The sequence below is a fragment of the Protopterus annectens genome, chromosome 5.part0, assembly GCF_019279795.1.
Source record: "Protopterus annectens isolate FY-2018-M chromosome 5.part0, PAN1.0, whole genome shotgun sequence".
Classification (NCBI taxonomy): domain Eukaryota; kingdom Metazoa; phylum Chordata; order Ceratodontiformes; family Protopteridae; genus Protopterus; species Protopterus annectens.
The window spans coordinates 219,368,495-219,390,994 of NC_056735.1; the positions used below are offsets into that span (position 1 = coordinate 219,368,495).

Sequence of the window (22,500 nt, forward strand, 5' to 3'; positions counted from 1 at the left end):
CAGTAAAAAGAAAAAGGGACTCTATATTTTCAGAAGTCCTTTCTGATCCTTTTAAATAGGCTGAAGATTCTGAGCAGGAGGAGTCTTTTTGATGAACTCTCCTTGACTTCCTTTTGAGGATTCTGATTCTGAGCAAAACCTGGCTTCTGCCCCCCCGAGGACATTTCCTTTAGGAAAACTCTTCATGCCATGAGGGAACATTTCCTGTGGGAAGCCCAGATTTTCTTACAGTCCGAAGAGGATTAGGGAATTCCTTGACCTGCCAGAGCACAAGCCTCTTGTCATCCCTCCAGTTTGAGGTTGTAGAGGGTACTTTCTTGGATTCCTCTGAATCCAGATTCCTTTTCTCCAGCCCCTCAAACCAGACCCGTTTTGTAGGGTACTCGGCTCTCGTAACCATCTCAAGAACCCCTTTGCTGACCCAGAGGTTGTGATCCCAGGCCCCAAAGGAGCTAGAGATAGTTTCTCCCAAAAACCCTTGCCGACTGATGGGAGAGTAGGGCTCTTGATAGATTTGGCAAGAAAGTTTACATCTCTGCCAACTTGACTGGGGATCCTTGACTGTCAATTCCGTGTGGTCTGCTGGTATTTTGTCATGTGGGTTAGTTGAACTGAAATTAAAACCACTGAGGACAATTAACAGAATTACTGGACCTAATGTCTCTCTAGCTCTCAAGTTGCTAGGCATTCCTTATACTGTGGCTATGATGCTATGGAAACTTCCAGCTGGGCTGCCGCCACTGGTTCTTTTAATTAGAAGACATGCTTGGCTAAGGGAACAATCCCTCCCTGAGCATGTTAAGTCCATGTCATTTGGATGCCACTCTGGACAAGGACTTCCTGTTTGGGCCCAAAGCTGAGGATGTACTTAATGAAGCTAAATTCATGCAAACTGTTGAACTTCATGTTCAGCCTCCTAGATTCGGTAGGAACTACTCCTCTAAACACTTGTCCTTTCCTTCAAAACCCAAAACCAGGCAGAGAAAGCCACATAGGGAAAGGGCACAAAGGCAGCAAAGAAGACCCAGGAGGTGGACTTGAGACACTTCCAGGCAAGAGAGTTCTAGGCCACAGGCCCCTGGCAGAAAGCAACACTGACTCGTCTATCCCAGTCTCTCTACCCCCCCTTCCCTTCCCCCACAAGACTAGGAGGAAGATCAATGGTCTGTCATCACTTCGGATCATTTCAGATGGCTACAGTGACTTTCAAAGAACCACTAAATCGCTCAGTCTATCCATTCCCTCAAATCACAGCACAGACGCCCTTTGCCAAATTCATAATTTGTGCTCCCAGGGCTCAGGGGAACCAGTTCCAGAACACCAAAAAGCTATTACTGGTTCTCAGAAAGGCAGGCAACTGGCATCCTATTCTCAATTAGTTCCTGTTGGTTCCAAAATTCAAAATGTTAACTCTTCAAAAGCTTTTACCCATGATAGCTCCACAGGCCTTTATGGTCACCCTGGATCAAAAGACTCCTACTTGCACATTCCCATAGAGGAATCTCATAGAAGCTTTCATAAGCTTTTTATGCTTCAGAGCAGGCACCGGTCACTATCAGTTTTTTGTTCTCACTGGCTTGTCTGCTGCTCCCAGGGGTCTTCAAAGGCCTTCACCCTTATGATCACCTTTTGCAATATCAGCTAAGTGGAGAAGGTTTCCCATTTAAAGGTTTTCCATTTGGTGTCAACGGGGCCACAGTCCTCTTGGTCTAGGATGATGGATATCTTGGCTAATCTGATCTACAAGGGCCTATCTTCATGCCTCTGCCATTTTGGCCCGTATCCTTGTTCTTCCTCCTGTCTTTTTACACCCCCCCTTCCTTCTCGGACAATTTCTTAGGGGAGTGATTCAAATCTGGCATCCCAGGAGACAACCTCCCCCTCCATGGGACCTGAATTTTATCCTGGAAAAACTGACCTTGCCTCCTTTTGAACCAGTGGCTGTCATTTCTTCTAGAAGAGTCTCTGAGCTGCAGGCCGTTATGGCGGTGGAGCCCTTCCTCATCCAGACAGTCTTCCCCTCAGGACATGCCCTTCCTTTATGCTCAAAGTGGTGACAAGGCACATCAGTGAATCAATACACCTGCTTATATTCTTTCCCAATCCTTAGAACCGAGGGGAAGAATTCTTCATCCCTTGGATGTACATGGACAGCTCTGTTACTGTCTTGACAGAACTAAGCCTTTGAGAATATCAAAGTCTTTGTGGCCTTTTGCCACTAGTTCCGAAAGAAAACCAGTTTCCAAACTGATCCTCTCCAAATGGATCACTCACTGTATCTCATTTTGTTACAGCCATCATGGTAAGAAAGGGTTTATATCAAGTGAATCGAAAGTGGAAAATATCAAAGCTCTAAACTTTGAACTTGAAACCTCGAAACTAGCAAACCTCAACGTGGAGAAAAAAAAACAGTACACACCCAATGCAGGTGGGCAAGCCCCCCTGCACCCCCCACGCTACTTAAATATACCAACTCCGAGATCGAACTACAGTGCAGTAAAGGGAAATCATCCTTTCCTGCACTCTGTGATGATCTCCGCTTTATGCTTCAATGTTTTCCAGTTTTGAGGTTTCCAGATCGAGGTTTGGATCTTCGATATTCTCAGCTTTCGAGTTTGTGATATACACCCGGTAAGAAACACCTAAGGCTGTCAGGACTTGCTCCACTAATGCTACTGCTACCTCTGCTGACTTGCCAAGGATATTCTGGAAGCTGCTACCTGGTCATCTGTGCATACCTGCACCAAACACTACCACATATCACAGGCCCAGAGCAGGATTCACCACTGCAATTCTACAGGGCATCCTGTCCTCTCCTTAGTCTACCTTCCACCCTCCTTTCCAACTTTAGGAATCGTCCCACAAGTCAGAACTGAAACGGGAAGAGCATAGTACAGTTGTGTACACTTGCCATAAATGTAGGTGCTAGAGTGTATTCGTTGTTGCAGTCTTTACCTCCCCCCCTTAGCCTGTAGGGTAGACTGTTACAAGCTTCCTGCCAAGTCAAGGGGGCCCCTCTTCTTTTTTTTTTTTTTTTTTTGTCCCTTTCCTAGCTCAAGTTCTCTGTCTTGGGCTTTACTTTAGGACCCTTCTTGAGCTCCTACCTTCAGGGATGCAAGAAAAAACTGAAATAATGACTGTGGCTAACTCCTTATGTGCCCAAGCATACTGACATTGGTCAGGGGTCCACCAGTTCTTGGAGAGTTTTTTTTTTTTTTTAGAAAATCCCAGAAGTCAGGACTTCAAAAGTAGAGACACACATCTACATGTGTACATGACTGCACTTTCCTTCTGCCACAATAAATTCTGAGATCAATATGGAGCTGTCTGCTTGCATATCTGCCAGTGCTGTGCATACGTCTGGTGCAGATGTAAAGGGGGGAAACTATAGATTATGTTTTGTGGGGGGGGGGTCTAGAGGAATTCCCCAAATATTAATTTGTGGAAGAGGTGCCTGCTACCCTCCTTGAAATCTAGGCAGGGGTCTGAACCTCCAAGATTTGTTAACAGATGTTCCTTTAAAAAAAAAAAAAAAAAATGGCTGAGGACCCTCATAATGAGTGGCAATACTTTACTCATGGGCTGTTCATTGCTTTTATAGCCCTGAAACTCACATGGGTTGTCTGTCCCTGCTTCTGTTCCCTGATCTTCCGTCCTTCTAAAGAGCCGAGGGATTCTGATTCTTCTGATAGGCCTTCTTCATTGAAGGCGTGGAGCTTTGTGTCATGGGATCAAACAGTTTTTTTACAGATTGGTGAATCCTTGTTGATAGCAGAATTGCAGCTGGAGTCTGAGTAGAGCTGGAGTAGTCACTTAAGTTTTGCAGTGTTTGTACTTCTTACCAGTATGCCTGAAGCCTTTCAGTGGGGCATGGGAGTACCATATTATATCAGTCTCAGTAATGTAAAGGGGAAAGATCTTCCTAACTTTTGCATTGTCCTTTCCAGCTTCTAGTTGCACCCAGTCATCCAAGAACTAGCAAAGCATAATGAAGTAATTTAGATCCATGGAGGAATGTATATTGTAGCAAGTGAACTGAACACAGTCAGAGTTGGAGTTTGCCTTTAGCAGGAAGAGTTTGTTGTAGGTGGGAAGCATTTTAAACCTGCTTTGTTCTCTACAAAAATGGAGTAGTTCAGACAGAGGTATGGTGAAACCATGAATTATCCTTTAGCCAAGACCCTGTAACTATAATATTGAAGTTGTGTGAAGCAGCCCAAGATTTATAATAATGCCTCCTTTTATTGTATGAAGATATCGGACTGTAGTTTCTTCTTGCTTAACAGAGGGCCCAGGATTATTTGCTCAGCTAGGGTAGTGATTAATGCAGAGAAGGAGACTAGTTGTTAAGGCTTCTGAAAGTTATGTATTGGGGTCTTGAAAAATGTTTCAGTAGGTACAGGTTACCTTTGAAGAGCTGTCTGTGTAAACACACTGAGTTTCAGTGCTCTTTTTGACATTGGAATACTTCAAAAAAAATTATGTAGGGGTGGAAAAGGGCAGAGTGGGAAGCAAAGCAATGTAACCAGACAGTCCTAGTCACTTAATCAGACAGTGCTTGGGAAGACTGGGAATTTTGGCTAGGCTGCTCTATGCTCCTCTGTGCTGTAAGCCTAGTAAAAATGAACTCAAAGGGTGGAATGGGGTAGACTCTGAGAAAACTCTGTCACTCTGCTGATGTTCATGTTTCACTGTTGCAGTAATCACATTTGAGTTATCTGCTTGCAGTAGCCCTCAGTCGGTCTGATTATCAAAGTCTTGGGTCCTGCGTCAGTTGCTGTCTCCTCTTCCATTACATCAGGTAGTCAGTGGTATAAAGCATGCAGCTGATGCCATTACATCAGTCTTTCTTGCTGTGCGGTGCCCGAAGCAGAAGCAGTTCACATGTGCCGGTTGCCAGACTCCTGAAATTTAAATTATTGAGTTTCAGATCCCAAGTCTTCAACTAAGCAAAGTACCCCGTTTGGGATCCTTTTTCTTGCTCTAAACCGATGTCAGTAAAAGTTAACAATTGTATTCCTTGTGGAAAGCAAATACCTCAAAGATTTTCATTCGTACTGCATTCCTTGCTTAGGCCTAGACCACGACGTACCTCGCTGTCATTTTGTGCCTTATTCAAACCTCGTACTGTTAGTCGTCGGTTCATTTACGCATCTAAATATTTTGATACTCTGTTCAGTTATCCAGAAATGGCTTCAAAAAGCCACCAGACTACTGAAAGATAAAGACCGAGACAGACTGCATAGGTCCAAAGCTGCCGACGACGCTTCTCCTAAGCTAGTCGCCAGTTTGCTGGTACTCGGTGAGAAATATAACAGCCCCTGATACCTGCTACTAAGATTTGCAGGCCTCTACTGAGACCCATTCGGAGTCTGGTATGTCGCAAGATGCTTCTTCGACTGTGGAACCTGCGGATGCCTCTACCTTGGTTGGGTCCAGAGCCGCTGTGCAGGCACCGATTTCTGAGGGTGTATTCAGGCCTACTGACTTGCATATTAAACAGACGCCATCTTCTTCTTCAAGGCCCAAAACTCTATCCATGCCTAGAAATCCGATGCCCAGACCGCATGGTTAGGCCCCTATGCCTAAAAAACAAATAAGAATGGCTGAAGATCTTATTACTCTAATCAGGGGAAGTCACCCTTCCCCTTTTAAGAGACCTAGGACTGATTTTTTCCTTCTGATTTCTGATCAGGATTCTGAAATTTCTGTTTACTCTGACCAGGATTTGCCCTTGTTTACCTCAGAGGATTCTGATGCAGAGGACTCAATTCCCTCTGCTTCCCCTCCAGAGGATTTCTCTTTTGGTGAAACCTTGCATACCCTTAGGGAGCATTTTAGCTGGGAAAGCCAAGATTACTGACTCCAAAAAGAGGCTTAGGGAATTCTTACTCCTGCCTCAACACAGGCCTTTAGCTATCCCTCCTGTACTGGGTATTGATTCCTTCTCGGAATCTAGCCTGGCCCCTGACTCTCTACCTTCTGCTTCCAGAAAACCTGATGGGTATTACAAGGTACCCGACTCTCAAGTTCCTCTTTTAAAAATTCTACTGTGGATCCTGAGACCATTTCACAGGGACCCAAGGGCATTAAGGCTACTGCTGCTAAAACTCCTACTCCCTCTGATAGGGATTCCAGGGCGCTGGATAGATGGGGTAAGAAGGTATACACTTCTGCAACCTTGGCCGTTAGGGCCTTAAACTGTCAATTTCATAGTATCAGCAGCATATTATTGGATTGCTTAAACAGAAAATGATGTCTATTCCTGACTGTGCTGAAATTAAGGATTTACAGGATTTAATGCATTCTGCTGAACAAGTTGGAAAACCTTCTTTGCAATGTGGTTTTGTTTCATTAGAGGCATCTTGCAGGGCTGCTGTCACTGGGCCTGTACTTGGAAGGCATGCTTGGCTTAAGGAGCAATCTTTGCCAGATCATGTTAAAGCTAAATTACTGGTCGCTCCCTTAAACCAAGGCCACCTGTTTGGCAACAGAGCGGAATAAGTACTTTATGTAAAAAAAAAAAAAAAATGAATCTATGCAAACTGTTTAAGATTTCCTGCAAGTACAGCCTCCCAGGTTTAGTAGGCATTGGCCCTCTAAGAATTGGTCCTTTCCTGCCTCTTCCAGGCCTTCAGTCCAAACCCAAAACCAGCAGAACACCCAGGCTTCAGTCCCAAGGTACTCACAGGCCTAAGCAGTGGGGGCTCCCGCTTCCAAAGCAGGGAGTAGTAAACTGTCTCAATGACTTGACTAAGCCCTGTTCAACTGACTGTTCCTGTAGGGGGAAAGATTGCCCTGCATGCAAAAAATTGGGAACTCCATTACCTAGGACACATGGATTTTAAATATAGTTTCCCAAGGATACAGATTCCACTTCCACTCCTTACCAATCCCAAACAGTTGGCCAGACCTAGCCCCAAATCAGTGGGCAGAGGCTCAAAAGCAAGTTCTCTCTCTTAAGCATCAGGGCTATTCAACCTGTCCCAGAAGAAGAACTGGGGCAAGGTTTCTACTCAAGACTTTTCCTGGTACCCAGAAAGACCATTCCTGGCATCCTATCCTGGATCCGTCTATCCTAAACACATTTTTGGTAATCCCAAAATTCAAGATGCTAACTCTTCATCAGCTGCTTCCCATGCTAGGCAAAAATGCCTGGTTGCAACACTGGATTTAAAGGAAGCCTACCTGCACATCCCAATAAGGGAATCTTGGAGAAAATACCTACGCTTCAGAGCAGGCTACATGCACTACCCTTTGGCTTATCTACTGCACCCAGGGTATTCACAAAGTGCCTAGCTCCAGTCATTGCATTTTGCAGGCAAAGAAATATTCAAATATACCCATACCTGGACGATTGTCTAATTCAGACAGAAAGCCAGGACATACTATTAAATCATCTGGCATTTGTAAAGAAATTGCTAACGTCTCTGGGGTACACCATAAATGAAAAGAAATCACATCTTGTACCCTGCCAACAAATTGTATTCCTGGGAGCAAGCTTGAATACAACTTCCCAGATGGCCTACCTCACGCCAGAGAAACAAGTTCATTTGACAGTCTACTTCAAACTACTGGCCAAAAAGACACCGCTATCTGCAAGGAAAATACTGCAAGCCCTGTGGTTCATGGCCTCTTGCATTCTACTAATTCCATATGTAAGACTGCATATGAGGAAACTACAATTGTAATTAAAAAGCCTTTGGTGTCAACATTCTCAGGATCTAGAATCTGTGATTCGTATCATACCTTGTCTACAGATAGTGGGCAGAGGCCTGCCACCAGAACAAGGGACTGCCATTCACTCTACCCCCTGTTGCCCAAACCCTAACAGACGTATCAGACTACGCATGGGGGGCTCACTTGGCAGGGCGGCGCATTCAGGGCATATGGAACCCAAATCAAATACACCTGTATATCAATCAAAAAGAAATGTTAGCAGTACAGAATGCTCTGACGGCCTTCAAGGACTACATTCTTCCAGGACAATTATTGGTAAAGATGGACAACACCACTGTTATGTGGTACATAAACAAGCAGGAGGGAACCCACTCATACCCTCTCTGCAGACTAGCCATGGCTCTGTGGAGCACAGCCTTGAGCTACCAAATGCACCTACAGGCTCAATTCCTGCCAGGAAAGCTAAATACACTGGCAGACGACCTAAGCCGAAATCTCATGGACCCACATGAGTGGAAACTGGAACCAAAGATATTCAACATGTTGAGAAAAAAATGGGGGAGCAAAGAGAGAGACCTGTTTGCCTCCCCGCAGAACTACCAGTTGGACAAGTTCTGCACAAGGACTCCCCACATAAAAGCTTGGAAAGTGAATGCCTTATCAGTTTATGCCTTCCCCCTCTGCCTCTCCTCTCCAAGGTACTACTAAAGATCAAACAGGACAAACCAAGGACAATACTGATTGCACCAGACTGGCCATGCCAACACTGGTACCCCCTCTTGTGTAGTGTCACTGCTGGCACTATGGCACCTGCCTCAGACCCCTGCCCTGCTCTCCCAGCAGGAGGGCCAGATTCTGCACCCACAGCTTCAAACCCTGAACCTGGCAGCCTGGCTAATTACCATCCCTCAATAAGCAAGTGATGGATGTCATTCTGGAGGCAAGGAGGCCTAGTACTGGAAAAATCGTATGCTGAAAAATGGAAAAGATTTAGTTGGAGCCAAACAACCCCTCTTCTCTCATCCACTGCTGAAGCAATTCCTCAGAGGGGCCAAAAACTTAAGACCACCCAGGAGAGCCCCTACTCCAGCCTGGGAAATTAACTTTGTATTGGAAAAGCTCACTCTACCTCCTTTTGAGCCAGTTGCAAATGCAGAGTTGAAATTACTTTCTTGGAAAACCGCCTTCCTTCTAGCCATCACTTCAGCAAGAAGGGTGTCTGAATTACAGGCCCTCATGGTAGTGGAGCCTTTCATAATCTTTCATGCTGACGGGGTGTCCCTCAGGACCAATCCCTCCATGCCACAAGGTGGTATCCAGTGTGGCCCTTAATCAGTCCATTCATTTGCCAACCTTCTTTTCTAATCCACAGAACAAAGGGGAACAAATACTGCACTCCTTGGACGTGCACAAACAACTTGGAGTTTACTTGGACAGGACTAAGCCTCTCAGGAAATCTGAACAGCTGCTGGGTTGCATTTGCTGCAAGGGCAGATGGGAAGGCCATTTCAAAGCAAACAGTTTCTAAGTGGATAGGCCATTGCATTAATTTCTGCTATAAGCACCATGGAAAACCTACCCCATAGGGGATAAGACCACATTCAAACAGGGCTGCATCTGCCTCTGCAGCCTTTCTCAGAGGTATCTCTACCAGAGACCTCCTAGAAGCTGCTACCTGGAGTTGTGTACATACCTTCACCAAACCACTTGCCAATTTTTTCTAAATCCAGAGCTGGTTTTCCACTCCAGTCTTGCAGGGCCTTATAGCTGATCCTAATGCTAAGGGCCTTATAGCTGATCCTAATGCTAACTACCTCCTCCCATCCTTAGCTTTTGGAATCTACCCAAATGTGATGACTGCAACAGTGAAACATGAACATAGTACAGTTGTGTATACTTACCATAAATGTAGCTGTTTGAGTGTATTCACTGTTGCAGTCCTGGTTACCCTCCCTCCAGCCCCCTGACTTCTATTGACTATACCTCTATTCCTTGTTTACTATGCTTAAAGCTTTTTGGTGTATTTGCTTTTTTGTTGGAGGTGTAACCTTGTATATAATTGCTTCCCATTATGGGGGCACCTGACATCTGGGGCAAGAAAAACTGATGTAATGGCTTTGGCTGCATGCTTTAAATCCCTGACTACCTGACGTCATGGGAGATGAGACGGCAACCGAAGCAAGACCCAAGACTTTGATAATCAGGCTGACTGAGGGCTACTGCAAGCAGATAACCCAAATGTAATGACTGCAACAGTGAATACACTCTTAACATCTACATTTATTGTAAGTGTACACAACTGGGAGGCCGTGCTAAAGGCAACTGCTATTTGAGTAGAGGTAAGTCCAGCAACCCAGCCCTCTTCACAAGTTGGATTTTGCAGATAAGACAATTTACACCACTTTTTTCTTGTTCATGCCTTTCAAGGAAAGCAGTATTGTAGAAAGTATTCTCTCCAGTATGCATGCCATTGCAAAAGGACGGAGGGAAAGCTTTTCATTTCCCAGTTATAAGTTCCCTTTTACAATATGCATTTCAGTCTTGCAATAACCAAATGTACTTAAATGCACCTTGGAAACTTCCGTGATAGTATCAGTGATGAGTTTGCTTCCACAGCATTTACTTCACCTAAGACCTTCTACTATTTTCAGGTGTGCTTTGGGTAAAATTGTTATTGAAGGTTAATTGCTTTCTTGCACCTGTTTTGAAGTGGGGAATTTCTGTATTTATTAGTGCCAAGTTACATATATAGTGCTATAAAACTGAAACTGCAGTGAATGCCCTCATGTATAGTTTATTCTTCATTCAGTAGCTTAATAGCACAATGGCATGGCAGAGAATTTTAAATTCCCATTGTGGAAGACCACATGCAAGTTGGCATGAAATAGGCCAGCACGACACTACTAGATGAAATCGCAGTCAAGAGTAGCAATCTGATTTGAAGGGATACTTCAAAATTTAACCTGTATAAAGTCTTGTAAATAGCTGGCCTTGGGTGACTGTATAGTAGCTTAGTGGATGTAAAAGATCCCATGGCACTCACCGTAAAAAGAGTGATAGAATATCCCCAGAGCCAGGCCAAATTTCCCATAGTACTGGAAATACCAGCTCTTGTCTCCCTGAGACTACTAGCTTATCTTGGTAGGACTAACCTTGCAAATAAAGGATAAATACATGAGGTCTTGTCCCAACTTCCCTATTCTTGAAACCATACATAAGCTGATGCTCTCAAGCTTTGAGGGTTCATATAAACAAAATAAGTAAAACGGTCAATTGTGAAAGGACACTCAAAATGAAACAAATCTTGCCCTGATGGGTGGGTATGTGTACGAATGCTTGATCATCCATGCCCAAGGCTACATATGTCCATTAAAATAACTCTAGGGTATGAAAACTTGTTATAAATACACTTCGGAAGGATGTTTAGGCTCAAGTCCCTGGGGGTCATTAGTCTAATATGAACATATGTATATTGTGTCCGTGTAAATGAGCATGTCTGTATAAGCGTAGCTTGCATATGCACTGTTGTGGAAAGCCGCATGCGTCCTGTTATATTTTGGTGCAGTTTGCCTATAGCTTACAACTTCAAGTTGAGAAGTCAGTTGCAACTTTTATCAGTGGGAGTTGTATATAGGATTCCAACACATGTGCTTTGTGTGTGTTCTTTTAAATTACTGCCAGTGAAAATATCTCGAATGTTACACTAATTAGAAGCGCCTTGCCTTGTTTTCTCTCTTCTTGGTAGGTTATCTGCGAGACCATACTTGCATAATGCTGACTTTGTGGCTGCAATAAACACTGTTCAGAAGTCTTGGACTGCAACCAGGTACAAGGAATACGAAACTCTTACCATTCAAGAACTAATGAAGAGAGCTGGTGGTCGTAGCTCCAGAATTCCTAGGTAAATGTAGTTTTCAGTCATTAATTTCACATTAGTATGTTGAGGAAACCAGCCTCAAAGTAGTCGCACTTTTAATCTGACCTTAATTTTGGTGTAGAACAAGTTAATTTGCATCAAAGTGGATGTCTCTTCATTCCTTGCTTATTTATTTAATAAAAAAATGTATTAATTTGCCACAGAATTTCCCATTTTTTCAGAAATTTTTGTAATCCCCACCTCTAATCTTATGGAACACGTTCCAAAACCGTGCAAGCAGATAATTTCATTTGATCCAGGAATTTTATCAAAATGCAACATCAAATGTTTAAAGACAGTTTTTAAGATGTGTTGCATTGAATGTGTAACTTTTTTCTAGAAACATTAACAATGAATAGGGTAAAGTGTTTAATTATATTAACTGTTTGTTATTTAAAAACTGTGCATATGCATCTGATTGTATTCTGATGAAGTCCTGTGTTGGATTAAGTGCTCAATATTAGAGTAAATTTCACCTGTGTTTCACTGCATTGGCTGAGTTTTTTGGGTCATCAGTGTTTGCTGTTTTCACCTGGCCAGCTTCAGCCTTTTTTTTTTTTTTTTTTTTTTTTTTTTTTTGGAGCTCACCCATTATATTTACCTGCCCAGCATTGTGCAAAAATATTTAACTTCTATTATGTTCTGCCTCTCTTAGGGATGCTTTGCTTCCCGTGATCCCATTACATATCAAGCCAGCTGCCATTAGATATATACCGGTGGTGTTTTAGGTAGCTAAATGATGTGAATGCCCTTTGTAGGAACTTGTTACAGCTAGCCAGTGATTCTCACCTGAATACTGACTGACTTTAGTAACTTGACCGAGCTACATATTTTTGTAAGCCTTCAATTACTCTGTATTCATACTTCTGTCTGTATTTCCCCATTTGTCTTCTAGTTTTAATTTCTCCCTTTACTTCTGTTTTGTGTGTGTGTGTGTGTGTGTGTGTGTGTGTGTGTGTGTGTGTGTGTGTGTGTGTGTGTGTGTGTGTGTGTGTGTGTGTGTGTGTGTGTGTGTGTGTGTGTGTGTGTGTGTGTGTGGATCTCTATCGGTTCATACTAGGCTGTCTGCCCTTGGGCATTTATAAGCCTAGCCAGAATGTGTTTGGATTTCGCCACCCATTTTAAATTTATTTTGCTATGCCTTTTTTCGAGGTTAGTATACTGTGCCTCTGTCTAACAGTGACACAGAAGTGATACCCGGGGTAAACCTACAAGATTCCTCTTGAAGAGAGTCAATGAGGGACTCTGCCTAACCTGGACTGGGATTTTATTCCAGATTGAAGGGAGCCTCTGGGTTATGAATCTGTCCCTCCAACATGTCCTATTTATTTCAGTGCTGAGGTTCAAGTCTCTCGAGCACGTAGCTCGATGGGATTTGGATTTTCTGAGGTGCAGCATGTCCATTTATTCCTGGTTGGACATGGCTTTATAAGTCAGGCACAGATCGCCTCTGAACAGGCGGTATGCCACTGAGTAGAGCTGGAGTTTCTTTGACCGGGCAGCATATGGCATCTGTTTGAGCCCTTTGATCCTCTTGGTGAGGTACTTTTGGGGTCTTTCCAGTTGCTGCAGGTGTCTGGTAAGGTACATCCCAAAAGGGGCATTGTACTCAATTATGGGCCTGATGAGGGATGAGTAAAGAGGCACAATGACCTCCCCTGATCTAGATGTGAATCCCTTCATGATTAGGTGGGCTATATAAAATGTTTTTCTAACCACTTTGGGCACATGGTTGTCAAATGAGAGATTGCTATCAACTTGGGTCCCCAGGTCCCTAATTACTTCTGTACTTAATGGATTACCACCTATGTGGTAATTTGTGGGCACTTTGTTTTTGCCAAAGGGGATGACTATACACTTTTTGGCGTTTAGCTTGAGGCCATGGCTCTGGCACCAGTTGTCTGTTTCTGTGAGGCCCTTTTGGAGGATGCTTGTGTCTGCTGGATAGTCGATTATGGCGCCCAGTTTGCAGTCATCTGTGAACTTGGTCAGCCACAGTCCTTCCATGTTGGCCTGTACCTCCGAGAAATAGATACAGAACAAGAGAGGTCCCAGGACTGAGCCTTGTGGGACACCACTTGTAACTGGTTTGGAGTCTGACATGGCTCCAGCAATTCTAACCATGTGGGTTCTGTCCTTGAGCCAGTTTACAATCCATCTACTGAAATAGGGGTTTATATTTAAGCTGGTGAGCTTATCTATAATGCCCGAGTGGGGTATTGTATCGAAGGCTTTTGCGAGGTCCAGGTTGGCTGTGTGGACCACCTTCCCCTCGTCAATGGCCTTGGTGACTGTTTCAAAGAAATCAACCAGGTTTAAGAGGCAGGATCTGCCCTTAACAAAGCCAAACTGGGTAGGATCCAGTGTCTGTAGGTCCCCAATATCTGTATTTTTGAGGTCCATGATGATCCTTTCCATAGCTTTGCAGACCAAGCTAGTCAGGCTTATGGGGCGATAGTTTCCAGGATCCATTGAGGCACCACCAGGATCCGTTGAGGCACCACCTTTATGGAGAGGGACCACTGTTGCTGTATGCCACTCTTTGGGCACATATCCTGTAGTAAGGCTGAGATTGAACAGTAGTTTTATGTTTGGGTTTAGTTCTTCTTGGAGTTCATGTAGGACGCAGCCCGGGACACCGTCTTGTCCCATTGATGCTGTGTTTTTTGCTTTGGAGAGGGCGGCTCTTACCTGAGCATCTGAAATGTCAGGGGGGCAGCACTCTGCTGGGATAGATATTTCCTTTTTGGTGGGGAGGGGGGGGGAGTTTGCACTGAACCTGTCAGCTAGGATGTTGGCAATGTCTGTGGGTTCAGTGTATTTTTTGTCATTTTGGACTAATTCTGAGCATATCTGGGAATTACCACCCAGGTTCCTAACATAACTAAAAGTCTTGTGATTATCCTTAGTGTCCTGTGCAATTTGTCTCTCGAAGCTGGCCTTAGACAATTTTATGAGTGCCCGTAGTTTTTTGCTAATACTGATCAGTGATGCCTTCCCTTTTTGGGATTTTGCTCTATCATTTAGTAGCTTCCTCCTTCTATTGTATAGTTTGTTTATGGCTGGGGTCCACCAGATAGGACGTCTGCCTTTGGAGGATTGGGTCTTGGTTTTATTTGGGATCGCATGATCCATGCATTCCTGAAGGTGTTCATAGAATGCGTTTATAAAGGATTCTGCGGTCTGGGCCGAATTTGCTTTAGAGAAGTTTTTCACTGTGGTTTTCTGGGCAGGGGGTGGGGTCGGGATGTGAATATCCAGTGAGATTAGTTTAGTTTATGGTCTGATCTTACCAGTGAGGGATACACTTCTGGTCTGGAGCATAGAGTCCCCATTTTGGTGATGATCATGTCCAGTATGTTTTCCCCCTCTTGTGGGAGTGGTAACAAGTTGTTCCATAGCATTTGAGTTTATAAATTCTAGGAACCTTTGGGCTAGGGTGTTGGAGCTAGAGTAATGCTCCCAGTCTGTTTGGGTAGTTGAAGTCACCCAATATAATGGTGTTTGGAGAGACCTTCATATTTTCCAGTGTTCTCAGAAAGGCTGAGTGGGGTTCCTGGGTTTGGGAGGGTGGTCTGTAGCAGGCTATGAACTGGAAGGCAGTTTTACCCACTGTTAGTTGCACATGGATAGTCTCTGATGCTTCATGCTTTGCCACCAATCTGGAGGTGTGGGTATCTTGATGAATATCGATACTCCCCCTCCTTTTGTGGTTCTGTCCAAGTCTTTGGGCCGAAAAGCATGGTATGAGGTATAACCTGGTAGTGCTGGGGTGCTCTCAGGAGCCCTGAACCAGGTTTCTGTTACTGCACAGATATCTATGTTCTCCATGCTAAGGAGTGTTTCGAGTGTGTGCATCTTGAGGTTTAGACTTCTGGCGTTGAGTAGCATTACTCTTAGTTTCTTATCCATTGTGATACCTATGGAGGTGGGTTTGTCTTTTGAGCCTTGCCTAAAAAAGGCACTATGGGGGTAGCAAGAGCCTTTGCCAATATCCGAAAGCCCAGGGGTGACAGGTGCAAGCCGTCCCTAGCGAAGCATCGTGGCTTGTTGAGCATATCATCCCAAGCTGACAGGCATTGGATCCCCTTTGAATGACACCAGTACTTAAGCCAATTGTTGAAATTGATCATCTTGTCTTCATATTGTGGCATCATTCTTGGTGAGGGTAAGATGCTACTCAAGGTCAGGGTCATACCGGCCTGGGCTACATGCTCAGAGAGCTCCTTTATGTCTCTTTTCATGTAGTCCAGGGAGGTACGTCTCAGGTCATTCACACCAGCATGGACAATGACTGAGTCATATTTGTACTTGCCTTGGAGTGACCTGAGTGCTTGTGTTATGTGGTAGATCCTAGCGCCCGACAGGCTGCTCACCGTGACCCTCTCCTTGTCCAGCCTGGTGAGCGGGACGTCAGTGTGCCTGACGATAGTCACCTATTACAAGTGTATCAGGTGTGTTGTTTAGTCTTAAGGGCTGTGACTGTTCGGCACACTGGCTTTGTGAGATATTGAGATATGTGTTGCACGTGTTTTGTTTTGTGGTAGCGATTGCTTGGGTGTCTGCTTTGGAGGTCTCTGCTTCTTGGGAAGATCTTTATTTAGAGCCTCCGAGTATGTTTTTGTGTGATTGTGTTTGGTTTGCTGTCGTGGTAGGTCTATGTGAGACTGGAATTTTAGTTAGTGTGGTCTCCTCCTCCTCCTGACTGGTTATGCCAGTACTGAGTTGAGAGAGCTTAGCCTCCAGGTTGGCTATATGGTTGCATCTCTCACGTGTTGGAATTTGTTGGGAGGAGGAGAGGGTTGTCTTTGTACATGAGGCAGTTGTAACATTGCCTCAAGATTCTCGGATTCACCAGCTGGAGAGGAGATTGACAACTGACCTTTGGACATGCTAGAATAATATTGGGAATTCCTTAATTGAAAACGAGGGCCAGTGGGGAGTGAGGGTGTAGTGCTTTTAATTTTTTAGTGCTGACTTGTATAATTGCTTTAGCGAGCAAGTGCCAGGTAACTTTAGTGCAATGTGTTACAGGTAACTTAAATGCAAAAACGACAAACAGTAACTTTCTTTCAAGTGAAACAAGGAAATAAGTACAGTAAGCAATGCAGATATCACTAGTGATCCACAGAAGCGCTGAGAAGCAGCGTATTAGGTGGAATTAGCGTTCCAGGGAAATAACAAACAAACAACAAGCATATAAACAAAGCTAGATTCAGCAGGCCTGGATCTAGTCTATGCTACAGCAAACAAGGTGTACCAATTTCAGTAAGATACAGTTCAGATATTCAGGCACTATAAACCTTTAACCAGAAATTTCCAGCTCAGAAGGGCAAAGTCCAGCCTCTTCTCCCACAAGAGTGCAGACCACGAACCTTCTTAATGTAAGTGCTTAAACGAAAATTAATACACTTTAAGAATAACAGACACTGGGCTCTCAATCAGCAGTTCCCAACTTAGAAGGATGAAAGCTACCTGTCCTGCCACCACAGTGCATGCCACAAACCTTCCTAATGTAAAACAACTGGTCTGAAGCCCAAGTGCTTAATCCAAAAGACTTGGAATGCTAGCTACACTTTAATCCAGTTACTACCAAGCAGTAATAAATACAATTGAATACTTTAGAGAATGCCTGGATTGGTGCTCAAGTTACACAAACAAGGCTAGATCCAGCAGGCCCGAATCCAGTCTATGCCACAGCAAACAAAGCGCACCAACTTCAGTAAGAAGCAGTTCAGATATGCATGTACTATAAGCCTTTAACCAGAAATTCCCAGCTCAGAAGGCCAGAGTCCAGCCTCTCCTCCCACAAGAGTGCAGACCACGAACCCTCTTAATGTAAAATAACTGGCCTGAGAACGTATTGGGGACCACAATTATTGTCTAGCTAGGAAAGATAACTGTAGTGCTCTGGCTAAACATACTCTAGGGTCTGGGTCCATGCACACTTTTTTGTTTCAGATATTATACATGCAGAGAGTTTCTGAACGATTAGGAGACCTAGTTAACAAGACGGAGGAGGCTGAATTGAATTGGATTTTAAGGCTAGGAGCGCACAGAGGCAGGGGGTTAAATGAGGTTGTTTCTTTAAAACCTCATTTAAAGAGCAGGACATTAAGACAATTGTATATTGCTTGTTTAGGTATGTCATTCATTTTTACAGATTTAAAAGTTTTAAAAGTTTTTGTCAGGCAACAATGCTGTTGAGTTTATACATCTTTGCAATAGCTCAGTTGTTGATTTTATCATTTTGTTGCACATTTCAAGAAGTGTCTTGATGTATTTTAGTATTTTTTTATAAATTTTCAACACTATACTTTTGTTTCTTGCAGTATATGCAGTCCATATGCATATATTCTCTAATACCTCTTTAAATGATTTGGTGGAAGCAAGTATAATTGTCACATGACACTTTCTTTTGTTTTAATTGGTTGTGAGCAGATATTACTTGGTTTAAAAGCAACTACAGTTGCATTGTCTCTTGTTTGTCTGATGAAGCGGTGATATAAACCGCGAAAGCGCTTACTTTTATTAAATAATTAAATTAAATAAAGTTGTTTTATCGTATGCAAGCTGCTTTTATTCGCTGCTGAATCAATTTGAATTTAACTACTTGATGCTGGATTAATTTTGTATGTTTCACCATCTCTACCTGTGACTGTGTTTTTCATATGTTTGAGTGGTTTGGTGGCAGCAATGCCAGTGTTCTATCTTGATATACGGCTCCTGGGAATTTTTTGTATGTATATGTGTATATATGTATATATATATATATATATATATATATATATATATATATATATATATATATATATATATATATATATATATATATGTATGTATGTATGTGTGTATATATATACATAGATAGATATATATATATATATATATATATATATATATATATATATATATATATATATATATACACACATGTGTATATGTATGTATATATATGTATGTATATATATATATATATATATATATATAGAGAGAGAGAGAGATGTGTGTGTATAGATATATATATGTATGTATATAAAATGTGTGTGTGTATATATGTATATATATAAAATGTGTATGTATGTATGTGTGTGTGTCACCTTCAGGATAAACATCAGTCTAACCCAATAACGTTTTGGGCTGGATTTAACAACCTTCTTCATCCTGATAAATCTTCTACCCCAATACCGGAGAAACTCATAAGTAAAAAACCAGAAGAAATAGCCAACGCCTTTAACATTTTTTTTTACAGAGACCATCCAGTCCCTAGCCAACCATCTACCCACTTCCTCTCCATCCTTAACTATTCCTCTTGACTCACCCCCTCGCTCCTTTAACCTTCAACCAGTATCCACCTCCTATATTCGTACCCTAATAAAAAAAACTAAAACCGTCCACCCTTGCGGCCGATCGTCTCCCAGCGGAATACCTCCAACTAGCCTCTGATGTCATTGCCTATCCCATATCAATCTTGATCAACAGATCCATAACTGAGGCCACCATCCCCTCTATTTGGAAAATTTCGTACATCATTCCATTACATAAAGGAGGCCATTCCACTGAAACTTCTAATTACAGGCCTATCGCTATACTATCTCCAATAGCTCAAATTATGGAACGGTGTATTCACAAACAACTCCTACACTACCTCGCCATCAATAATCTACTGTCTAGTACCCAGCATGGTTTTCGCCCCCATCATAGTACTACCACTGCCCTCCTCTCCTTTGTCGACTCAGTAAATAGCAACCGCAACAAAAAACTTATTTCCTCTGCACTCTTTCTTGATCTATCAAAAGCTTTTGACATGGTCAACCACCAACAATTACTCCACACCCTCCAAACCATTCATCTGGACAACTTATGCCTAAACTGGTTCAAGGATTACCTTTCTGGCCGGCAACAAGCAGTCCGATGGCAAAATAGTTTATCTCAACAACTCCCTAACCCCGGCTGTGTGATCCACGAACTCAACGAGGAATTAAACCCACAGCTAGGACAGCTGTTTAATCATAGTCTTGCCTCTGGATACGTACCCAGGGAGTGGCGCACTGCAACTGTGGTCCCACTTCACAAAGGCGGTGCCTCCACCCACCCTGGAAATTACCGGCCCATTAGCTTGACAAGCCTTATCTGCAAAGCCATGGAGAGGATCATAATGGACCTCATAAATAAAGACATAGGGAATTTGCAGACTTTGGATCCATCCCAGTTTGGCTTTGTCAAAGGCAGATCATGCCTTCTAAACTTGGTTGACTTTTTGAAGCGGTCACCAAAGCCATTGATGAGGGAAAGGCAGTCCATACAGCCTACCTCGATCTGGCGAAGGCCTTTGATACAATACCCCACTCGGGTATCATTGAAAAACTCATCAGCTTAAATGTTAACCCATACATCACAAGATGGGTTGCAAACTGGCTGAGTGACAGAACCCACAGGGTCAGAGTTGCTGGCGCCATGTCAGACTCAAAGCCTGTCACAAGTGGTGTACCACAGGGCTCAGTCCTGGGCCCACTCTTGTTTGGCATCTACTTTTCCAGTACAAGCAAACACAGGAGGGTTATGGCTGACAAAGTTTGCAGATGACTGCAAACTGGGCCATAGTAGAAAACACATCTGACACAGATATCCTTCAGAAGGGTCTCACAGAAACGGATAACTGGTGCCAGAGCCATGGCCTAAAGTTAAATGCCAAAAATGCATAGTCATACCCTTCGGGAAAAACAAGGTTACCCCTAGCTACCAAATAGGTGGCAATCCACTGAGTACAGAAGAAGTTCAGGGACCTGGGGACCCAGGTTGATAGTAGTCTGTCATTCGACACCCATGTAGCTAAAGTAGTTAGGAAGACCTTCTACATTGCCCACCTTATCATGAAGGGATTCTCATCTAGATCAAGGGAGGTCATAGTCTCCCTATACTCATCACTCATCAGACCAATGATTGAGTACAATGCCCCATTGAATGTATCTGACCTGACACTTGCAGCAGCTGGAGAGGCCACAAAAGTTCCTCACCAAAAGGATAAAGGGTCTCAAACATCTGTCCTATGCTGCCCGACTGAAAGAACTCCAGCTCTATTCAGTCGCCGCTGCTCAGAGGTGACCTTTGCCTAACATACAAGGCCATGTCAAACCCAGATTTGATGAATATGCTTCACCTCAAAAATCTAGATCCGTCAGAGCCACAAGGCGGAGACTTAAAACCTCGACACGGCTATTAATAGGGCGTGCTGGAGGATAGATTCATCACCCAAAGACTCCCTATGCTGTGGATTAAAATCCCGGTATATGTGAGGCAGAGCACCTCGCTGGCCTTGTTCAAGAGAAATCTTGACCAGTGGATGGGAGATCGCAGATATACCCCAGGGATTACCTCAGTGTCACTGCTCAACAGAGGCACAGCAAAATAATGGGTATAGTTCCCCATACTAAAGGGGTGGCGTAAGCCACAAAACTATGGGCTAGGCTTGTAAATGCCCTCGGGCAGATAGCCTAGTATGAACCTATGAACATTGGCATCCCCCAAGGCTCCATACTTGGTCCCCTTCTTTTCTCTGTTTTTATAAATGATCTTCACACTATCCTCCCCAGTGCCACCTGCATCCAATATGCAGATGACTCTACCCTGATCTGCTCTGATCTTTCTCTCCAGAAACTTCAAGTAGCCACCCAACAATGTTTTGCCAAAGTTAAAAATTGGTTTTCCGACCTGAAACTCATTCTCAACCCAACTAAAACCAAGTTACTTTTATTCTTCCCCTTGTCTACCACTTCCTTAACCCTAACGTCGGAACAGTCTAAACCTAGCTCCTTTTTTGTGGAATCCTCTAATGGAACTATCATAGAGCCCGTCTCCCACACCAAGCTATTAGGTGTCACTATTGACCACAAGCTCAAATTCGATCTCCACACTTCCCAAACCATTAAATCTGTTAACAAGAAACTAGGTTCAATGTACAGAATCAGGAACTTTCTCCTCATGCAAAATTAACCATTGCCCGTACGCATCTTCTTTCCACGTTACTATATGCCTCCCCAGTATTTTCCTTCCTGAATAAACGTGAGCTCAACAACCTTTCTACCACCTACCACCACATAGCCAAATTCGTAACAGGAACACCTTATCGTACCCACCATTGCCATAACCTCAAGAAACTCGGCTGGTTAGAACTGCCCAATCTTCTTAAATTTAATCAACTCACGGAAGTCTTCAAAATAATTCATCAACCTGAAAAAAACCCCTCTCTATCCAGTATCCTGACCCCATACACCAACCTCAGTTCCCTTCGGTCATCAAATAGCATTCAAGTATTAACCATCAAATCTAACAACAAAGGTGGCAACGCTCTTTATGCTAACTCTATTGGAAAGCTATGGAATTCTCTTCCCAATAACCTTAGACTCATGACTTCACTCACGCCATTCAAAAACAATCTTGGAGAATATTTCAAGTCCCACTGGTTATGCCCATGTCCAACCCCAGCTTAATACCCATAGCTTTCACATCATCCTACTCTTTACTCTCTCACAAACTATTATAACCAATTTACTTCCTCCTTATCTACCTAGGTTTTCTGACCTATTCAACCTATGATTTATCTCTACAAGCATGTATATAATGTTTATATTACTGTTTTGTTATTCTTTACAATGTAAGATTTCTATCAAATTGTAGTGCTTAACTGTTCTTATGATTGGGAGCTTTTCTCCCCGGGCCTCTACTGAAAAAGGATATGTATCCAGCTAGACTAGCCCGGTCAACAAATGTAAAATAAAATAAATAAAATAAAAAAAAAAATATATATATATATATGTGTATGTATGTGTGTGTGTATATATATATATATATATATATATATATATATATATATATATATATATATATATATATATATATATATA

General features: G+C 43.1%; 1 protein-coding gene across 1 annotated transcript in view; it reads left to right on the forward strand.

Annotated features, from left to right (window-relative positions):
* Window positions 1-22,500, forward strand: part of CTSC (cathepsin C) — a 279,811-nt gene that overhangs the window by 81,855 nt on the left and 175,456 nt on the right. Inside the window, exon 4 of the mRNA XM_044072207.1 lies at window positions 11,426-11,581. Coding sequence (XP_043928142.1) covers window positions 11,426-11,581 — 156 coding nt within the window. The remainder of the gene's footprint in view (window positions 1-11,425; window positions 11,582-22,500) is intronic.